The sequence below is a fragment of the Genypterus blacodes genome, unplaced genomic scaffold, assembly GCF_046128005.1.
Source record: "Genypterus blacodes isolate CSIRO-AG114 ecotype Tasmania unplaced genomic scaffold, CSIRO-AGI_Gbla_v1 ptg000010l_1, whole genome shotgun sequence".
NCBI classification, from domain to species: domain Eukaryota; kingdom Metazoa; phylum Chordata; class Actinopteri; order Ophidiiformes; family Ophidiidae; genus Genypterus; species Genypterus blacodes.
The window spans coordinates 827,501-848,651 of record NW_027466824.1 but is presented as its reverse complement, the minus strand read 5'-3'; the positions used below and the strand labels follow the sequence as shown (position 1 = coordinate 848,651).

The 21,151-nt window shown below is 48.0% G+C and overlaps 1 protein-coding gene across 1 annotated transcript in view; it reads right to left on the bottom strand.

Annotated features, from left to right (window-relative positions):
* Positions 1–21,151, bottom strand: part of arid5b (AT-rich interaction domain 5B) — a 73,255-nt gene that overhangs the window by 15,653 nt on the left and 36,451 nt on the right. The window contains exons 5-6 of the mRNA XM_076158661.1: positions 4,682–4,854; positions 3,808–4,096 (exon numbers count right to left, since the gene is read on the bottom strand). Of these exons, the coding sequence (XP_076014776.1) occupies positions 3,808–4,096; positions 4,682–4,854 (462 nt within the window). The remainder of the gene's footprint in view (positions 1–3,807; positions 4,097–4,681; positions 4,855–21,151) is intronic.

Sequence of the window (21,151 nt, the reverse complement as noted above, 5' to 3'; positions counted from 1 at the left end):
ACACACACACACTGAAGTCAAGGGATCGTACAGAGCAGAGCGCACATCACTGCCCGGTTCATCCCTCCCTCATCTTCCTCATCTACCTCCCGTCTCTTTCCACACGTCTGATAAAGCCGTACGACTACGACGCCGGCAGCTGGAGAGCAAAGTCAATATTAAACCGAGTGATAAAAAAAATTGGGAGCAACAGCGAGCGGCGTGAATAAACAGCGCCGGCTCTTTATTTACCGCGCTGCATCGCTCAAATGTTAACAGCCCGACTCTTCTCTGTCATTTCCTGTGATTCAGGTGCCAGTGTGTGTTCGGTCTGTGTAAGTGGATTCACTTAAGTTAAAGCATGTCACACACATTTTCCATTACTCTCTCCGCTTTTGTCAGCCCGGCAGCGGTGAATAGAGCCACCGGCCATTTCCATAGATGACAAGGGAAAGTCAATCTCAGGTGTTGTTTGAAGGTTAAAAAGCCACAGTAATGGAACAACTAAACTACTAATCCTGTGTCCTGATGTTCACTCTGGGCTCTATTTGGGAAAAAAACATCGTAATGCCTTTAATGTCCAAAAAAAAAAACACACAATCAGCTTAACCTCTCCCTTGCTGCAACCCTGTGCACACTGAGTGAAAACAGGCTACTATTTGCGGTCTAAGCGGTGGATCTGTCGGCTTTAACACCACACCTGCCTGGACCAATCAGGTGAGGCAGAGAGAGATGGAACACATGACTCCCCTGTAAACACAAGGGGGGAAATGAAAAAGACTCTAATATGTGTCCCCTCTGACAAATGAAACGTTCTTAGATCATCTGCTTTCCTTTGATAAACGCCACATCAGTGTGAGGCGAGCGAGCAAGCGTCCAGTGTGTTAGCAGTCCAGTTAATAAGGCCTTGATTTAAAATGCGTGTCCAGGCGTTCAGACAGGAGGCAGAGAGAGTGAGTGAGTGAGTGAGTGAGTGAGTGAGTGAGTGAGTGAGTTACAGCCGCTCTCTCTCTCTCCTCGCGCTCTCTCTCTCTCCTCTCTCTCTCTCTCTCTCTCTCTCTGCTGGGCTGTAAAGACTCACCGTTGCGCTGTTAAAAAATAAAGAGTTTTTTTTTTTTTTTTGTTGGAGGTTTGGTTGAATTCTCCATAAATAGACTGGATGTAAATCAAATGGTTATTGGGCCGGCTCAGCCAACAAAAGGACACGTCTGCTGAGCGTCTCCGCCCATCTGCTGCTCGCTTCAACTCCAGAGAACTTCATAAAAAAAGATTACGGCTCAAAACACCAACTAAAATAACGGCGTTTCAATTTCCATTACAGGGAAATTTGTTCTTTGATCTTTTAATGCATTTCCCGGACTTTAAAAGGGACGAGTATGAAAACGCCGCTTGATTACATCTGAGGGGTTTGTTGTATTAATTATAGTGTGTTTCTTTTTTTCCCCCCGACTCGTTACATGTGCTGATGTGCGCTCGCTGCCAAGGACGAACTTTAAACAGCATGATTTCACCGCTTAATGAGGCCTCGCTTATGATGTGCCTGCGTTTGAGATTCAGAGCATGCACTGTATGTTAAACAGTTGGCGCTTGGACCTCAATTATTATTATTCTGCGCTCAAACCGGGACATGACAAGTTAGAGTAAAGCATGTTGGGTATATAATTCTTTCTCTCCCTCCCTCCCCTTCCTCCCTTTCCTCCCTCCCTCACGCCGCCGCTTTCTCTCTCTCGATCATCCTCAACCACAATGACCTACTTAGGCAACAACGTGTCGGCAATCAACATGACAGGACTGTCAAAACACCACGGCGAGGTTAGGAGAGTCAAGGCGACCACAGCTTACCTTCATGTAGCCCTTAAAGAGTAATGAGTTTTTCTCTGCTGTAAACTGTCACACTTAAACACCGTCAACATCTCTGCCGTCTCCGCCGGGCGAGCGAGCGAGCGAGCGAACGCGTCCTGCTGTACTTTAACAAGTCTGTGTGAGAGAACTGTGAATGACTAAACCTCTCTTGGCTCGCTGCAAAATGGGTTGAGATCGACATAAATGTGATTTGAAGAAAGCCAGAGAGAGAGAGAGAGTGAGAAGTTAATTCAAACCAACAGCTTGAGATGAGCCCACACACACACGCACACACGCACACACACACACACACACACGCTCCTATCTGGGGCCAGATCACACCAGCGCACACGCTTTGCAGTATCATGACACAAAAGTCTGCCCTGTGTGACATTTACCTGCCTTTTTTTCTCTTCCCATCTGTCACACACACATACACACACACACACACACACACATACCAAGTGCAAGCTAAGCATCCGACCTATATTACAAATCTTTTATCTCACGCAGACGTGTTTCCCATACAGGCGATGTTCTCTTGGTTAGAGGACGTTCTTGGTTCTCGGGTCTTCACAGAAAACCCCTCTTGACAAGTGTGAGGAGACGTCGCCCCCCCCCCCCCCTCCTTATGAAAGCAAAGCAGAATGTTCTCTGACAGGGAGCCTCGAGAGTCGTTTACCGACCCCTGTATAACATTAATCCTTTAGTTTATTATTGCTACAGATTGAGTGCTTTCTCTACAGTTTCACAGTCATGTTTCTTCGTCATTTCGGGCACAAAGCCTGCAGTATTTGGCTGCCATCTCCATTTCTTTCTCCTCTAGCCCCTCATCCATATTCTGGCTCGTTAGCACACAATCTTCCCTTTCCTAGACGGTTAGCGATCTGATCATAACAACAGGCGCTGTGTGGATTCTGATTGCTAAGTTGAGAGCCAGACATAAAATAGTTCTACTTCAGATGTGTTGTGCTTTATTTATTTTGCAACATAATCTCCTTCAGGCTTCACAAACTGCTGCCAATGATCCTGCAGGGGTTTGATGGGAGTTTTACATAAGACGTTTCATTGGATGTCAAAAAACAAAAAATCCTCCGCAGCTTCATGTTAAGATGTTGTTCGGGGCAAAGCTTTCATGTTTGTGGAGAAGCAAAAGTCTGCAGAGGCCGAATCAGGTGAGGCGAGTGGGTGCTGAGCCAGTTACAAGCCACAATCACGGGTTTAGGAGCCTGCAACAACACCGCCGCGGCACGCTGGCCTAGTTTGACCGCCCCTGCGCTGAGCTGAGGGTTCATGTTGAACCGCTGAGATCAAACGGATGTAAATGATGTGGAACAACACCTCAGACATCTCTCTGAGAGACATTCTTAGCCCAGAACTTATCAATCAACCCACAGCACGCCGGCCGTTTGTGTTTATGAGAAAGAAACTACTGCTGCTGCATTTTTAAAGTAAACAAGGTCGTTCAAAGTTGTGGGTCGACAGCTGTCACCGGCTGCTTCTGCTAACATGAAGTGAGGAGAACAAAATAAAGATAAGATAAGATAAAAGGAGATAAGAGGAGTTATGAGGAGACAAGAGGAGATAAGAGGAGATATTCTGCCAGTAGAGAAGAAAAACCGCTCAACTGCTGAGTCTGATGCAGCTGCTTTTCTTATTATGGGATATTTATGATTGAATGTTTCCTCTTAAATAAAACGTCCCATTTAATACAATAAGAACATAAATAATGGCTATAAACTGGAGGTAACGTGTGTGTGTGTGCGTGTGTGTGTGTGTGTGTGTGTGTGTGTGTGTGTGTGTGTGTGTGTGTAAAGATGCTGATGAGTTTGATATTTGTTTCATTTTGATCATGGAACTGCAATGCTACATATTTCTGCAGTCTGTGTGTGTAAACGCCTTCGACCAGGGAACAACAGCACAGACACACACACACACATGCACACACACACATATGCACACGGACACACACACACACACACTCACTCTGTTTGAAGCCCAGGAAGGGGATCCTCTCGATGGGCGTGTCTCTGTCTTTCATGTACTTGTAGAGCTCCACCAGGAAGGCCTGCTCCTCTGCTCGGCTCTCCTCCGACGTCTCCTCCTCTGTGTCCTCCCTCTCCTCTCTCTCTTCCCTCTCCTCCCGCTCCCTCTCCCTCTCCCTCCTTCGCTCCTTCTCCTCAGATAGCGACTTCTTACTCAGGTTGCCGGCCTTGTGTTTGGCCGTCTGGGTGATTTTACCGTTGTGCAACGACACTTTACAGTTGTGTTTGACCTGCAGGAGGAAGAGGAGGAGGAAGAGAAGAATGAGGAGGAGGAGGAGGGTCAGTGGTTGTGATTTTAGATTAAATCTGAAGCCTAAACAGAATTTGCTGCTAGCGTATCAGACAGTAACATAAGAGCGAGGGGCTGTATTGATTATCAATGGGGCTGCACATCTTGTCATCACAGTCTGAGCATAGATTATCTTGAATTAGCTTCATGAGAGAAGTGCTAATATTGATTGAACTGTCCAAGGTCACAGGAATAAGTGATGCAGGAAAGCTTTTAGCCTGGATATTCCCTTCACTTTTAATATCACCGCCGGCTGAAAGAAAGCTGCACCGACATAAACACACACACACACACACACACACACTAAGCTTCAGTTACACAAACAACAGAAACACAAATCAACCCTGACTTTGGTTTCTGTTTAATTAAAGAAGCATCAATTTAGTCCCGCTTGTGACCTAAGTGAAAACTAATTTAACTAGAAGGACGCATATTAGAGCGCATACCTCCACCAAGGCCACAATTATGTCTCTATCTCATTCATACCTCAGTCCTGTACCACATGGAGGCGCTGCTGTGATCTCACCTTAGTGGGAGTTTTGCTTTCGGGGCTGCAGGGGTCCGACACTGCGACCGCTGCCGACCCGTGGTGTGTCGACACGGAGGACCCTTGACCTTGACCCTGAGCCTGACCCTGGGAGTCCCTCCTCTGGGAGACGGACAGCTTCTTCTTTCGAGGTCGCCCCTTCAGGTTAGGAGCTGAGGAAGAGGAAGATAGATGATGAACCATAAGCTTTTAAAATGTTATCAATATCGTCACCACATTCATGTTCCCTTCCCTGACAGTGGCTCCATTCTGAAGCTGGGTGAGTTTTAAAGGGGACACGTTGTACTTGATGTCATCATCACCTCTTTTTATTATGTGGTTGAGAGATTTTAATAAATATTGTCAAACCTGATATTGATAGAAAAGCAGCCAGCTCATAAACTGCACTCTTCTCAGTCACAAACCTGCCTGTTTTCACTCAGTGTGAGCTTCCCTGAAGGCAAATAATGGCATTGGAAACACTTGGATTACAGGCAGGTTGATGGCGTTTACAGCCGACCATGCGTTTCATTCCTGGCTCCGTGGACTTTAGCTAGGTGACATTTACAATCAGGGGCAGGAGTTTCTCCAGCCAGCTAGCTAGCCTGTGGCTAATTATTTTTAACCTGGATAAGTGCAACATTGTGCTGAATCGGGGAGCTGCCTGCCAAATAGCTCCAATGTGCTAGTAAACACAGGCCTGCCTAAAACAGAATCTACATTTAAATTCAGGCAGATGTATTTTTAAGGCTGTGCTCATATGGCAGTGGAGCAGTTAGCAGCCGAGTGGAAATGACAGATCCTGGTTAACCCACAAACCTCACAGAGAGAGCAAATCTAAACAAATGGTGGCTGTAATATTTGATACAGACACTAACAGGATCATTTCACAGTAACACACACAAAGTGACCGGGATTTGTTTTGTTTTTCAGTGCAGGAATACCAGAGGCGTCGCCTCATCAGAGCGGGATCACATCTCACTGCTCTGATATCATCGCTGCCTCGCTGCTCTGCCTGCAGTTGGCCTGCTCATGTCTTAAAGCTTAACGCTGTTAATTAAAAACACATGAACCTGCCTGGTAGGAGCTCTTTGTTTGAAAGGCTGGCAGATATAATTGCTCAGTTCACATTACACACACAATAAAGTATTTAAGCCCTCCAAGTCCTTTGTACACCCACGTTTATGTCAACCCGCGACTGTAATGTTACTTCTTGGCAGAGAGCCGTGCCTCCACACAGCAACAAAAACAGAGATAAGCTCGTAGAGAGGGAAGGAGGGAGGGAGAGAGAGAGGAGGGAGGGAGAGAGAGAGAGAGAGAGAGAGAGAGAGAAGGAGGGACAGAGAGAGAGAGAGAGAGAGAAGGAGCGAGGGAGGGAGAGAGAAGGAGCGAGGGAGGGAGAGAGAGAGAAAGCGAGAGAGGGAGAGAGGGAGGGAGAGAGAAGGAGAGGGGGGGGTGAGAGAGAGAGTGAGAGCGGGAGAGCGAGAGAGAGAGCGAGAGCCGGAGAGGGAGGGAGCAAGGGTGAGAGCCAGAGCCAGAGCCAGAGAGAGAGAGAGAGAGAGAGAGAGAGAGACACAGTCTTCCAATAAGCCAAGTTCAGTCACGCATTTCGCAGCATCAACATTCTTTCTTTCCATCTGCAATGACAATTAAATCACATCCAAGGTTGTTTCTCTGCCAAAAGCCCCTGTGATTATTTTTGTCGGATCAAATTCCCATCAAGAAAATGTTAGAATAACAGTGGAGCAGAATAAAACTAAGAGGTCGTCATTAAAAAGGGCAAAGCGTTAGCGAGTCAGCAAACGCAGCAGCAGAGGCAGCAGAGGCAGCAGCAGCACTTCATGTTGTTACTTTCACCAGCAAAAGAGCCCAGGGAGAGAATCACAGCCGTCTGCATCACAAAAACAAGTAGTAATCTTGATTTATGGAGCTCTGGGGTGTGTGTTCCCCCCCCCTCTCCCCCCCCGGCCTCCATTCTCTCATTCTCTCATTAACCAATTACACAAAGCCTGGACGCCTCACATGACTCAGCTCATATTTGCACCTTTTGACATTTAGGGAGATTTATTTAGCGGCGTGTGACATCACTCTAAACAAACGAGGTCACACCCTGGTGGAGGTCCTGCTTATAGCCCCCCCCCCCCCTCTTCACTGATTACATAACCTGTCTGTTTACATTTCTCATTCTCATTTCGCTGCGTAAGAAACTGCTGCACCTCCAGCGGGGCCACTGCAGCAGAGCCCCGTGATGTCACTACAAGCACAGCGTTTACATTCATTGACCTATTGATAAAGGACACGGATAAACAAACCACGTAGACAGAACGCGCGGGGGTCAAACGCCGCCTCGTACGTGTTCCAGGAATACACACACTCACACACAAACAGGTACACAAGGTCGGGTGGTGTAACTGCAGAGCATCGCTCAGTGCTGCCGCGCCGTGACGCCGTGCGGGAGCGCTGATGTGGCCGCAGCATAAAGGGACGAGTCACCGCCTTTAGAGTAACACGGCGAGAATCACAGGCGGGTGACCTCTGCACACACACACACACACTCAGTTTACACCACGGGAAACAAAACACATTCATAGTATCCAAAAGAAACGGCGGCGGCGGCGGCGGCGACGCATCACGAGATAATGATTTCACACCGTCCGGGGAGATAATTTTAACATCCTGTGGGCATTAAGTGGGAAGAATAGCTGCTGGTTCTGTCGGTGTACTAGAACAGAAAATCAGCACTGGCACTTCCCCCGGCGCGCTAAAATAGGAGCTACAGTCATACACACCGAAAATGACTGATTAAGCCGCCCACATCCTATTTGCAGAGGTGCTTCATGCTCTCGCAGCCTCAACTCGCCTGGAAGTATCAATCTCAAGCTGCACATTAGACGCAACATCGCAGACAAACACACAACCTGGCAGCATGTACTTGGACTATTAAAGTAAAAGCACTCAGAACTTTATTACATTGGCTGCTGATTCTGTGCCGATGCATCAGATCAGGTGTGTGGTGATCAATCAGACAGACAGGTGTCGGTGTAGAAACGACAATATTCCCCAGAAATGAAGAAGAATCAAAGGACAATCTTGCCCAAAATGGAAGCAGGCACAGAATAGTGAGGTATGTCTGTAGCTGCTCTCCCCTCTCCTCTTCCTCTCCTCCTCTTCCTCACCTCTGCACGTCTGTGTTTGCTTCTGATTTCTGCTCTGTGGCTCTTTCCTTGTCTGGGTCACTGGCATGATGACTTGGAGTGACTAGAGGATTGTTACCTCTTGTCTGGTCTTTCCCCAGCCCCAGAGGGCATACTGCACACACACACACACACACACACACACACATTTACACACAGGCACACTAACTCACACCCACACACAACTACGCTCTATTGTCTCTAGTACAGTCCGACACACACACACAGTTGTTATTAATGATGGAGTTGAGGAGTAGTGAACAGCATTCTGAATCATGGCTTGTTGGAAGGAGATGAGAGCATGGGAGGGCGGGCGCACACACACACACACACACACACACACACACACAGGTAAGGGGCATTCCCCGGGGTGTGAATCCATCATGTCACGTCACGGAGCACAACCCCTGGGCCGTGGAAGTGGCGATGACTTCGGCGGCGAACATGAGCCTCCTGACAAGTTGATCTCGGGGACGCAGGCCGGGCGCTCGCGGCTTTGTCTCCCCCCTTCTCCCCCCCTCCCTCAGATTCAATTGAATACAGGCCTAATACCTCCATTTTACAGCCGTTCGTTTGATGTCGATGATAATGAAAAACTCATTAGAGGCGGCTCAGGATGGGCTCTGACGGCTCGCTGCATCACCAGAGTGGAGCCACGGGGAAGCACAACAAACTGGACTGATTGATTGAGTGGCTGCTGGGAACGCACAGACAGATCACGCCGTCTGGAGGATCCGACTGACGGACGCCTCGGTTGATAATGCTCACAGAAATGACAGAAAAGAAGCGGACAGATACGCACGCCGTTACAAACGCTCCCTTTTAAGCAGACGGACGACTGGAAGCTTTGATGTGTGTGTGTGTGTGTGTGTGTGTGTGTGATGGTACATACTTTAAATGTTTCACTGACATTCAAAGTAAAAGCGTAGGGATCAAACACTTCAGCGTATTTGTTGCAGATATGCAGACGTATTAATCTTTCCCATTGCCGGATCAAAACCTCATTTTTTATTTTGATTCAAAAGAGGTTTGTTCCATTATTTACCTCTTTATCTCCTCCGTCTCTTATTTTGAAGTCGGCTCCATAAACACGTGGTGGAAATCAGTGGTGAGGCCGTAGTAAACGTTGACCGTTACTTTGAAGGGCGTTCACAAACGTCAAACTGAGATTAATCGGCCCGGAAAGTTTAACAACGAGCAAACGAGAAGGAGAGGAGAAACCTGCTGAGCTCGGTAAACACACTCACACACTCACTCACAACAGAGTGGAAATGAATCTGACCTCTTTACAGGTGCGGGGACGAGTTTGACTTGTTGACTTTGGAACAGCGGCGACTGAATTTTTCATCCGCCGGCCAGACGGTGCCACTGCGGCGCCAAACTCCTACTCAGATGGATGTCTGCGCTCAAAACCTCCAGCCCCGACATCCTTTAGCCATAATGAAGTCCGAGTACAAACAAAGATGTGTAGCAACACGAGGAGGAGGAGGAGGAGGAGGAAGAGCAACCACAGCATAAACCATAAACCGCAGCATCCAGTGGTAGCTGAAGCACATTCTGACATATTTCCTCGTCCTCTCACTTGGTTGCAGATTCACTTAGGGCCGGACTCCCACTCAGCAATTATCATCAGAGTTTACCGCCAAAGGTGACGCTCGCCATGCCAAACACGGCCCAGTGTGGAAACTATGGCACGACCCTCAGGACAGGACGGAACAAAAACAGAATAAATTAAATAGAACGGCCTTTATTTAAAGCCATATATCATTGAGATTAGCAGGCTGCTTTAGAGGGCAGGACACACACACACACACACACACACACTTACATAAACAGGAGATAAAGGCCCACTGTTAGTCGGCGGCCGGTGTCAGACGTCGCAGACCGCTCGATTAAGTTACAGCCCTGAGAAACCCGCTGGCAGAGTCGCATCAATGTGCCGCCTCCAGAGCAGACACACACACTCACACACACACACACACACACACACGGCAGGTTTGAGTTACTTTATAAAGGCAGAGCAGAGTTCCATCCCATATCTGTGTAAACACCCTGGCTCCTCTGTTAAACATCTTGTGAGTACAGACGGCAGATATGAGCGGAGGCAAACAGCGAGGAAGAGGACGGTGCCTACGCAGACACGGAGGGGACAGCGCCGCCTCGCTCAACGTACAGAACATGTGGGTGCAGATGTGTTTATGTAAAGCAGAACACGGTAATCAGGCTGGAATGCTGATGAAAGCAGATACTTAGCTGCTCTGAAAGGGAAGCGGGACATTATCTGTCTAAGAATAGAATATCTGGAGCAGTCGGAATGGGAGAAAGGAAATAAAACAAATCATCAACGACGCTCTCCACCTCCTGAGACTCCGGTGTGTACGGCAGCGGAGCATTAAACGTGTGATCAGTGGAGTGATTTCACACTTCTGAGGAGGGTTTTAGCTCCACTCCAGGCAAAGATCTGACAACGGGAGGCGCCGTGGCAACTGTACCACCGAGAATAAGGAGGGGAAAAACTCCACCGGTGACTGATTCATCAGCCGGCGGTGACAGGTGACGGTGTGTCTTCAGCGCACATCAAAGATCCCAAAGGTTGGAAAGTATTCAAGCAGCCACCCTGTTTTCATTTTGATTCCATTCTGAAATTTGTCGGAAGTCGTTTTGTCGGTGCTTCAAATATCTCACCTGTCAGATAAAAACACTTTACAGCTTATAGATACACACACACACACACACACACACACACACACACACACGCACACACACACACACACACACACACACACACACACACACACACACATGCACACACGCACCCACACACACACACACACAGAACAATCTCACATTTGTAATCTCAGTAATGTGCTGAAAACTAAGAAAGCTGAAAATTCAAATCACTAACAAGCAAATTTCCTCCATCATATTCAGGTCCACTAGGGGAAGAAACATGAACCACCAGTGGTCCGGTACCACAGTTTGAGACCCGCTGATCCAGAGCTACAGCTATGAACCGAGCGTCCAGCTGCTATGAACACCAGCTCTACGCTACAGTGGACATGTGAGGTGTGGAGTGTATGAGGTCATAATATCATCCTCTCCCTCTCCCTCTGTCACCGTGACAGCAGAGTTCCTCCTCCCTCCGTCCCTGAGCTCCAGGCAGCAGAGTCGTCTGAGAGTCGACTGACAGCCAGAGAATGAAAACCCTAATGAGCGCTAACACTTGAAGCATCTCTATCACTGATACCATCAAACGTTACGCAACACGCCCAGAGTGACTGACAAGAGTGTGAGCGTGTGTGTGTGTGTGTGTGTGTGTGTGTGTGGACACCACCTCAGCAGACCTCTGTAGGTTGACACACCACACCAGAGTTAATTAATTCCTTATAATTACAAGCAGGCAGAGTGATTGATAAATGGCTGAGTGTTTCATATTGGGTCAATATTACAGACCTCAGGGGGAAAAACATCAATAACACACAGAGATTTTCATCACATCGCTGTTATTCTCTCGCTTGTGTGTTTTCTGTGCGACTGCAGCATGAGATATTTTTACACCGACGTGGCCGAGAGCCATTCTGAATTTAATGAGGAATGCATTTGGCTCAGTGGAAGGCATGACAATGAATACTACTTACTGCTATTACACAAAGAGAGGAACAACAACACCTTCCAGAGAGCAGAGGGAGGGAGAGGGAGGGAGAGGGAGGGAGAGAGAGGGAGAGAGGGGGGGAGAGGGGGGGAGGGATGAAGAGGGAGAGAGAGAGAGAGGGAGAGAGAGAGTGTAACAGAATCACAGAGGGGTATAAATCAGTAAACATGGAGCAGAGAGTTTAAACGCTGCTCTGGTGGTGTGTGTGTGTGTGTGTGTGTGTGTGTGTGTGTGTGTGTGTGTAGCAGCTGTGTCAGAGCTCTGGTCCCGACTACTGACACTCTTGAAATGGTAATAGTACATTAGAGTTCACAGGGTCAGGATCAGGCTCACACAGGCCCTCAACAGGTTCCTCTAAATGCTTCTTCCTCTCAGACCGCACAACGCCTCGCTTCACCCGGCCTCTACCTCGCTCTCCTCCACCTGGCTCCCTCTAATGGAGGGGCTGTGCCGATACAGACGCCTTCATTTGCTGATGTTGCCCGTTTCCTCGACAGATTCCGCCGTCCTCGCCGCCGCAGCTCGCCGTGACGCGATACAAATATCACATTATATCAGCTACGGTCTGTTTTTATTTGGCTCAAAGGCGATTCCCTTAAGCTGTGTGAGTGACAGCTGTGCGTGCGTGCATCATTATCTCCTTCACAGAGTCTGTCTGCTGCCGGAGCCTGTGGCAGACCTCAATCAAACTGTATTAGAGATGACTTTAGCATCCACGCTGCAGGTGTGTGTGTGTGTGTGTGTGTGTGTGTGTGTGTGTGTGTGTGTGTGTGTGCGCCGCGTGTCACACAAAGCGAGCAGGGACGTAAAACAAGCAGCTCAACTATTTGTTCCGCCCGTCGGAAACTGCGAGCGCGTAAAACTCAGGTAGCTGCGGTTGATAAAAGACAATCTGATTGAGAGGCGGAAGCTGAAGCAGATGCTGATGCTGCGGATAATATCCCGCTCCTGGAAGCAGAGGTCAGCAGAGGTCAGCGGGGCCGCGCAGGGAAATGTGATTTGCATGAGGGAACGACTGAGTGAAAACAGGAATAATCATCTCCTCTCCATCATCACACGTGTTTGAATCACAGAGCTATTAAAGAAGAACAACGCCCGGCCTCAGGATGCAAACACGCTGTCAGGATTTATCTGTGGACAGTTTGAGGTGTGAGTCTGAGGAAATAAGATCCACAGCGCAGCGTCGGCATGCAAACGCAGCAGATAAATCATGTTTATGGATTGATGTCCTCCTCTATGGCCTCTGCGAATATAACAAGATTGCCTCCAATTGCATCTAAACACGAGCCTTTATGCGTGCAAACAGGCGGTGTAAGCAGGCGGCCGCCCCGCTTCGCGTTTCAGACCGCAGCTCCGGCTATTATCTGCTGTTTACACGCTAATATGTGACTGCACTGTCAAAAGTGTTGCTTCTTTCTGTGTAAATCCAGACCGTTTGTCAAATTTAGAACCGACGCATCCATTCAATGTGAAATCAATTCCACACACACACGCACGCACACACACACACACACACACCCTCTCTCTCTGACTTTCTCCCACTCTCCTGCCCCTCCTGCCTCTCATATCTATTCTCTCTATTTCTCTTTCCTTTCCTGTAATAACTATGTGAGCGGCAGCAAATGTAATTACAAAGTGTGGCAGTGGCGATGGCGACGGCGGCGGCGGCGGCGGACGGGGGGGGGTGTGGGGGGTTGGGGGGTGGTGATTGCTGTACACGCGCCACAAAATGCAACATTAAAAAGCTATTATCAGGAAAGGGAACATTGTGGCAGATCTATGGCGGAGGGGCCGGGTCGCTCCATATGTCTGTGGAGACGAGGACAACAAGTCAGGTAGTAATTATCAATCATCATCAGGAGAGGCTGTCAGATCGGCCAGGCTGGGCGCACTCGCCGACTAGTGTTGCCATGGTGACGAGCCCACAATCCCAGCGAGTGTGTGTTTACCAGGACATTAAAAATACTCTGCCATATTTTTGTCTTGCACTTCTGAAAAACGTGTAAATCCGTTTCGGAGAGCGCTGTTCATGTGTGACCGCACCTGTGTGTGTGTGTGTGTGTGTGTGTGTGTGTGTGTGTGTGTGTGTGTGTGTGTGTGTGGATTTCCTGCCAAGCCTTTCCAGGGAAGGAGATTTTGTGGGGTGAGAGAGTTGCGGATAATTTAGGTTTCGGTTTTGGTTTTGGTTTCTTGGGGCTGAGGACGTTATTAGCAAATGGACACATAAATGGATTATTACCAGCAGTGATATTTAGACCAACACGCCTTTGTGTGTGTGCGTGTGTGTATGTGTGTGTGTTCAACATGCATAATGTATTTGCCAGTAATGAGCTCACTCCTGCGGGCCGTACACACACTCTCCTCTCTCTCCTCTCCTCTCCGTTGGCTCTGTCACCGTTCACACTCAGTGAGAGTGAGGGGGACTTCCTTCCGAGCCATGAGCCACTTTGTCAGTTTCATTTTTACATATTCATCTCTCCTCTTTTGCATAGCCGAGTTCCGTCTCCACTTTTACATAGAGCAGAAGCCTTTGAGTCAAATTTCCCTGCGATCCTGAACAGGTTACTCCACGACCCGAGCAGAACGATGAGCCGTGCAGTGTGTGTGACTTTTACACGGATCACACGGCGTTCCCCCGGATAGTTTCTGGAGAGCTTCCAAATGTTCGCCAAAAGATAAACAAGAGAACAATCAATTTCAGCTGCAGCCTGACCCTGCTGACACTCACTCTGCCTGACGAAGAAAAAGAAAATTAAATAAAATAAACAAGTAAACATGAAAGCAATTTAGAGATAAATTGGCGTGAGTGCCGTCTGAATGTTGCTGCTTTATTACGGCAGTCGTTTGGAGGGAAAACAGGGAAGTGTTCTTAATTCATTATTTGTGCGGTGGCGGTGGCGGCGGCGTTGTGCTCGCTCCCCCCGGGGAGAGGCAACATTACTCTTTCATCAGATCAAATGAAGCGGAGCCGTGCCGTTCCAGGAAGAGCCAATTAAACTGTTCAAAGAAGTTTATTATTGCCACGGATTATGAAAATCGCTCTCATCACATTCGTTTGGCGTGTGTGCGTGTGCGTGTGTTTCGACACGGGCGCAAATGTGTGTATTTTATCACTCGTACGCAAACTCATAAAGCCAGAGACGACTCCGGCTTTCCATTTGCAAAGTAAACAGGAAATTAAACGATACACGGCACGACGCTTTCCTGTTTTACAAGTGAAACCTCACTAAACTCTCAGTGATGGAGACCAAACCAGGTGCGGTTACAGCAGCGGCTCGCTCTCCTGTCTTCCATTTTTCTTTGTGCGTCTCGGTTCTGACGGCGTTGTGCGTCCGCCTCATGTGAGGGCCCCACGGTGGCAGCGTCACGCGATAAGTGCTTATTAACACGCATCACATCAGAGACCCGGCCCGGCTTTAAGCTCCGCCCACATCCACTGACTGACACGGGGGCTGAGGAATGCAATGACCTCTGACCCCCGGGGGGAACTTTATAATATCGGCCACTATTTAGCTCCACACATGCACTCCGTAATGACACAAGGAGGGAAAAACTCTCTTTGCTCTTTGGTGTTTGGCTGAATTCCAACTCACAGATTCACACCACGAAGTTCATTCAATCACTCAATCCATGTTTCCCCCCCCGCGACACTCGAGCCACTGAATCTGACACAGAGTTATGCAAGTGGCTCTTTAAAGGCTATTGTTCTAAAAGTGGACGTCCGACACTCCAAGGGGCCGTCCCAAATACACACAACCTGTCCTCTTCCTCCTCCTCCTCCTCCCCCCCACCCTCCCCTCCCCCTCCCTGAGTGCCCAGCGTCCAATAACACAGAGGCAAAGCTGCTTCATGTGGGAGAAAAACGCCCTGAAACGCTTCAACATCATCCACACTGACAGACTGAAGCAGCAAAGACTCAACAGAACTGAAGCGCTGACAAAAAAGGGGAAACAAGACAGCATCTCTATTTGAGAGAGAGAGAGAGAGAGAGAGAGAGAGAGAGAGAGAGAGAGAGAGAGAGAGAGAGAGAGAGAGAGAGAGATGAAAGGAGCAGTGGATCAGCTTGGAGGCTTATCCTATTCATTACTTGGGGAGAGAGAGAGAGAGAGAGAGAGAGAGAGAGAGAGAGAGAGAGAGAGAGAGAGAGAGAGAGAAATCACAGCATTGACCTATAAATAAATGAATGCCAGGATAAACACGGCGCCCGTACATCAATAAAACATATGTATTCTAATAGATCACGCTCTACTTACACTTGATGAGATTGAGTCGCGCAACGGAGCCGCTCACAGAGACGACGGTTCTGAGAAGCATTAAACCGCCCGAGATTACAAACAATAATCACTCTGCCTTACAGGAACACTGGGCCGGACACTTTCATCCCTCCGTCTTTGTTTCCTCTTCACAGGAATTTCGCTATTTTTTAAATTTTTTTATTTTTAGTGCTCTCAGACGGAATTAATTCCAGAAATCTATGAAATCCATTTCGAAAAAACAACGCAGCCAAGCGTCGTCCGGCTCTTTGATTTGTTTTTCCATTAACATCAAACGGGAATCAATAAACCTCAACGTTCCACCATTCTGACTTCTCAACATGTTGTTTAGCTCCATGTTCACTTTTCCAAGCTGTTTCAGCCAGATTGTGTGCGTGTGTGTGTGTGTGTGTGTGTGTGTGTGTGTGTGTGTGTGCGTGCGTGTGTGTGTGTGTGTGTGTGACTGGCAGGAGGGGGGTTGGGAAATAAATAGAAATATCAATCACAGCCTGAGTCATCATACACAATCATTCACTCAGATGTGTAACCGAGTGACTTCTGACAACACGTTGAGGTTACACACACACAAACACACACACACACACTGTAAGCTCTTTTCAGAAACAACAGGCGAGGTGACACCCTCTGCCTGCAGCCCTGAGAGAAGACGGCGGGCGGACGCAGCAGAGGTGAGCCGTGGCGGTGGCGAGCCGGGGGTCTGCGTTGGCCCGGCCGGGTGGGTGGAGGTGGCGGCGACGCTGGGCCATCTCTCTGTAAACAGCGGCTACGGTTACGCCGCTGAGTCAGAGGTGGATCGTCTCCAGGTCCCAACACGCTCCATTTCATTAGGGAGCCGTATCCAAAACAAATGTGGATGTGAAACGTACAGTAACTCTCCTCTCCTCTACCTGCCTCTCACTCCATTTAAACTACGCTCAACAAACCGCCGCTTTCTCATTTCCGTCAAGTGTGTTAATGGAATAATCATGTAGGCCATTCTGAATGAGGTCAGAGCGACCTGGCAGGCCGAGGAGTGGAGGACTGCGTGACGAGCTCTGCGGCTAATCAGAGTTTTGAGTTATGCGAGTGTTTTAATAAAATGCTACTTTTTCCTTTGACTCTGCCTTTATCTGTTCCCCGGCCTGATAATGGACCCGTCAGATCGTCTGGAGCGGGCAGAGCCACAACCCGGGGAGGAACGGGAGGCTGTTCAAGACATATTTTAAATGTTAATGTGCCTTTTTTCAGTGAGCGGCAGGTTTATTAAGCGTGTCGCACACGGAGCTGCTGCGGTTCATCTCAGTGCAGGGAAATACGACTTGCACAGACTCGCACCGCCGCCGCGCTTTCACTCACAAGTCAACAATCCCTTTCACCTACTTCTCTCTATCGCCGCCTGATCTCTGGAGGATACTTGTAAATTCATTGGAATTGGAACGACATGAATTCACTTGTTTCTTTTCCCCCGCCTGGCTTCCTGCTCGTCGCTGCGTGATGACGTCGCCCCTTAAAATGGATTAAACCTCCCTAATAAGTTGTCAAGGCTCTGCGTGTTAGAAAAATAAACGGCAATCAATGTGAGAAAGGTTGTGAACGAGAGCCAGTTTAGTTTGTGGAGTAAAAAGATGCAGGACCCACTGGTGTGCTCCTTCATGCAGCATGAGAGCAAACACAGATGCCTCCACTGCCACAGATGATCAATTATCCTCCATCTGAGAAAACATTGTCCGGTGAATAAAAGGTCCCGACTGGTGAAAAACTCCCCATCTATAACAGGATGCTTATTTTTCTCCCTAAAAATAGATAAGCGGCCACCAAACGCAATATCTGCGGCGGCGGCGGCGGCGGTGTGCGGCTGATGACATAATAAGGGTAATAAAGGAGATCAGGCCTTTTTCAGCCGCGTGACGCCGGGGAGAGGAGCATTATTTCTGTTCAAACACAGCACCACTAAGTACAACTGAGTAATAAATAAAACACATCCTGCACAGGGGGAGGACTCAGCCAAGTCACACACTGTTGAGCAATATGTCAGGAAATGTGCAGTTCTGTAAGAGGACAGACTGTGAGAATATGCATGACAATCTTCTATATATACTCTAACCTTTCCCCACATGTTAGAGTGATATTTATATACGCTCACAGCTCAAACTGCACATGCCCTGATTATGAAATCCGACTCCTCTGCTACAGCGTGTTCCCCCCTTTTCTCCTCTAAATTCCTCCTCTATGGCCTTTGTATACTATGACATATGGGCGATGAAAAATTCATGGGCCGGTGGTTAACACAAATCTGCAGAGGGGAAGGAAAAACATGAGCTTAGCAAGCAATTTGCCTATTACATTAACAGACGGGCCTGTCATGGGACAATATTGGCCCTATGCATATTTCATCTAATCTGATTTCATGTTTAAAAGAGCGACAGAAAGTGGTTCAAGTTGTGGAAACAATGACATCATATGTTCATCTGGCGTTCCAGTGTGCACTCAATCTCGCCGTTGTTTTCAAAGATGTTATCTAGATGTAGGAGTGAGCAAGGTTATAGCGTGTTTACTTCCCTCTGCGTCTCATCTCTCTCTCTCTCTCTCTCTCTCTCTCTCCCTCTCTCTCGCTCTGTATCGCTGCAGCTTCAGACAAAGGAAACAAAGGAAATATTTCTTCTATCACACACAGATGTAAATGAAACTAATTCAGACATGCAGACACATAAACACATGCAGATGCATCGCAGCCGTGTGTTTGACTCAAATAGACTGTAAACTGCACTTTATGATCACTGCATCTGGTCAATGTTAATATATTGAAGCAATAAATCATTTCTGCTCCCCCCCCCCCCCTCCTCCCCCCTCCCTGGGGGATTACAGAAAAGGATTCCAGAGGCTTCCACTGAAAATGTTTCTTTTTAATAAAAATCAAACCGCCGCTAAGCGAGAGAGGTTTCAGGCAAAAAAACACGGAGCTGAACATGAAATATATGGTTTCTGTGCCAAGGAATGAGGGCTGGGGAATATATAGGACAAATGAGAAGAAGGAGAGAGAGAAAAACACAGAGAGAGAGAGAGGGAGAGAGAGAGAAACAGAGAGAGGAGAGAGAGAGAGAGAAAAACAGAGAGAGAAAGAACCTCTAACTTTCAAAATACTGTTGATTTAAGCAATGTGCACACAAGCAGTGTTAGGTTTCCAAAGGAGGCGGAGGGAAGGAGGGAAGGAGGGAGGGAGGTAGGAGGGAGGGGAAAGGAAGGTCAGCACTTTGAGAGCATAACTTCAAAATCTGAGAAAATGGGAAGAATTTTGTTCTTTAACATTTTCCTTGACAGAAACCTAAATGAGTCAGAGTGAATCAAACTGCACCTCTGGCTCCAGCTTCCTCCTCCTGATTACCTCGTTGCTCACTAGCACACACGGCGTCGCTGGGTCACATTCAACCGCTAATAACAAAAGCTTGACATGTGTCCGTCAGTGCAGCACAGGCTCCGCCCCCAGCAGATATGACTGTCTTTCTCTTTCAGCAAGGAGAGGCTTATGAAATACCTACAGCATTACAGCACAGCCAGCCAGATAAGAGCTTCACATGTTAATGCAAGTGATTGTGCACACACGTTACACACACACACACACACACACACACACACACACACAAAATCGACAGGGGTATTTGGAGCAGCGAGAGCTATTTGCTGCCATTGTGCTGCCTGTAATATTACATTCCTCCTGGTAGGAATTAAAATGGGGACACAAAGTAGCATGTGTGTAATCAATCTGCACAGGCACAGAATGGCTGATAATTATAAACATAAACTGTGCTGTTCCCTGCGAGCCAGGCGACTGCAGGGGTGGCGGGCGGCGCTCAGCATGAATATAGATCACAGGACTAAAGGTCTGGGAACTGACGCAACCGGCGTTTTCGCTCGAACTGGTTTCTGATTACAGAGCCGGGCGATGACGTGCATGACAAACATGAATATGAATGTGCTGAGATAACGCACACGGCCTATTGTGATATTAAAAAACTAGAGGGTCACCTGTAAGAGCACATGCCTCTGCCAAGGCCAAGGAAGTCCAGGCTAACTTGGCACTGTTTTTATACGAAACAGGCCAAAAGAGAAAGAAGCAAGTATAATAAACATCTTCCCTTCCTGGATGGGGCTCAGTAACCATGAAGCGTTGGTCACGGCCAGATGCTCCTACATCAGCATCGTCTCTGGGTTACACGTTTGTGATTAGTGCTGCTTTCCCGCCCTGTTTGTCACTGTATCACATTTCCATGAATGCACTCCCTATCCAAACAGTTATTTCAGCCAGCCAGATCCGGATCCTTATCTGGATCTGGACCAAGCGGCTCCTCCTGACAGTTGGGCGTGGGATCGTTAATGCGGCCGTAAAGCTTAGAAACACTTTCTGCTAGAATTTTGCTTAAATCCTCGTTACATCCCGTCTGGAATCCATAAATGCAATAAAAAAAAAATACATCTCCTTAATCAAATACAGTTAAACATGATCTGGATCCCTGTGTAACCGTTGGCAGTTGTGTGTGTTTGACAGTCGTAAAAGCCAAACCTGTCCACACGTGTATCTGTGTGAGGATCAGTCCAGAGCTCCCATGTCAACAAACCAGGTCAACCACACTATAATGACTTCAGACCGCTTAGAGTAACTGCTAAATATGGCCTGAAATGATATTACTGCTACAAACCGACAGGACACTGACTTATTAGTTTGTTGTTAGTAACTCTGTGGTCTATCGACAGACTGTGATGAGTTACATGAGTCACATTTTAATCACCTATGTTAGTAATGTGGGCCTTAAATGAGTGATAGGTATCAGATGGTCTCATTGCTGGAAAGCCAAATGTATTTCCGACAAGACGGCCAACTTTTAAATCCATTCTCTGACCCGGCAAATGTGAAAACAATCCGGCCAAAACAAGCCGCAGAAACGCACGACCCGAGCCGACCCACGACTCAGAGCGGGGTCGTCTCCTGATGGAAACGTATCAGGTCATCAAGCTGCAGGGAGAAGATCTGGACGTCACCTTCACACGATGCTTCAGTCAAGTAAAGAATCCTGAGTCCTTATTTCTCACCGTGGATGCAGATGAATCAGTTGATGTCATTATAAATCAGACTCAAGTGAAGCAAGACACCAGGATGTGATTGCGTCTCACCTTCAGGCTTTCATCCGACGAGCGCTTTTCACACAATACTGTACCGACAGGCTGGCCAACCTCGGCAGCGGCACATTTCTCGCCGCTCCTCTCCGCTCTACCCCCTGAGGTTGCCTGACACACTTTCATGAATTAGCCGAGACAAGACGAACGGCTATTAGAGCTGCCACAGCACATTTGGCTGAATCCAAAAGGTCAGAATTAG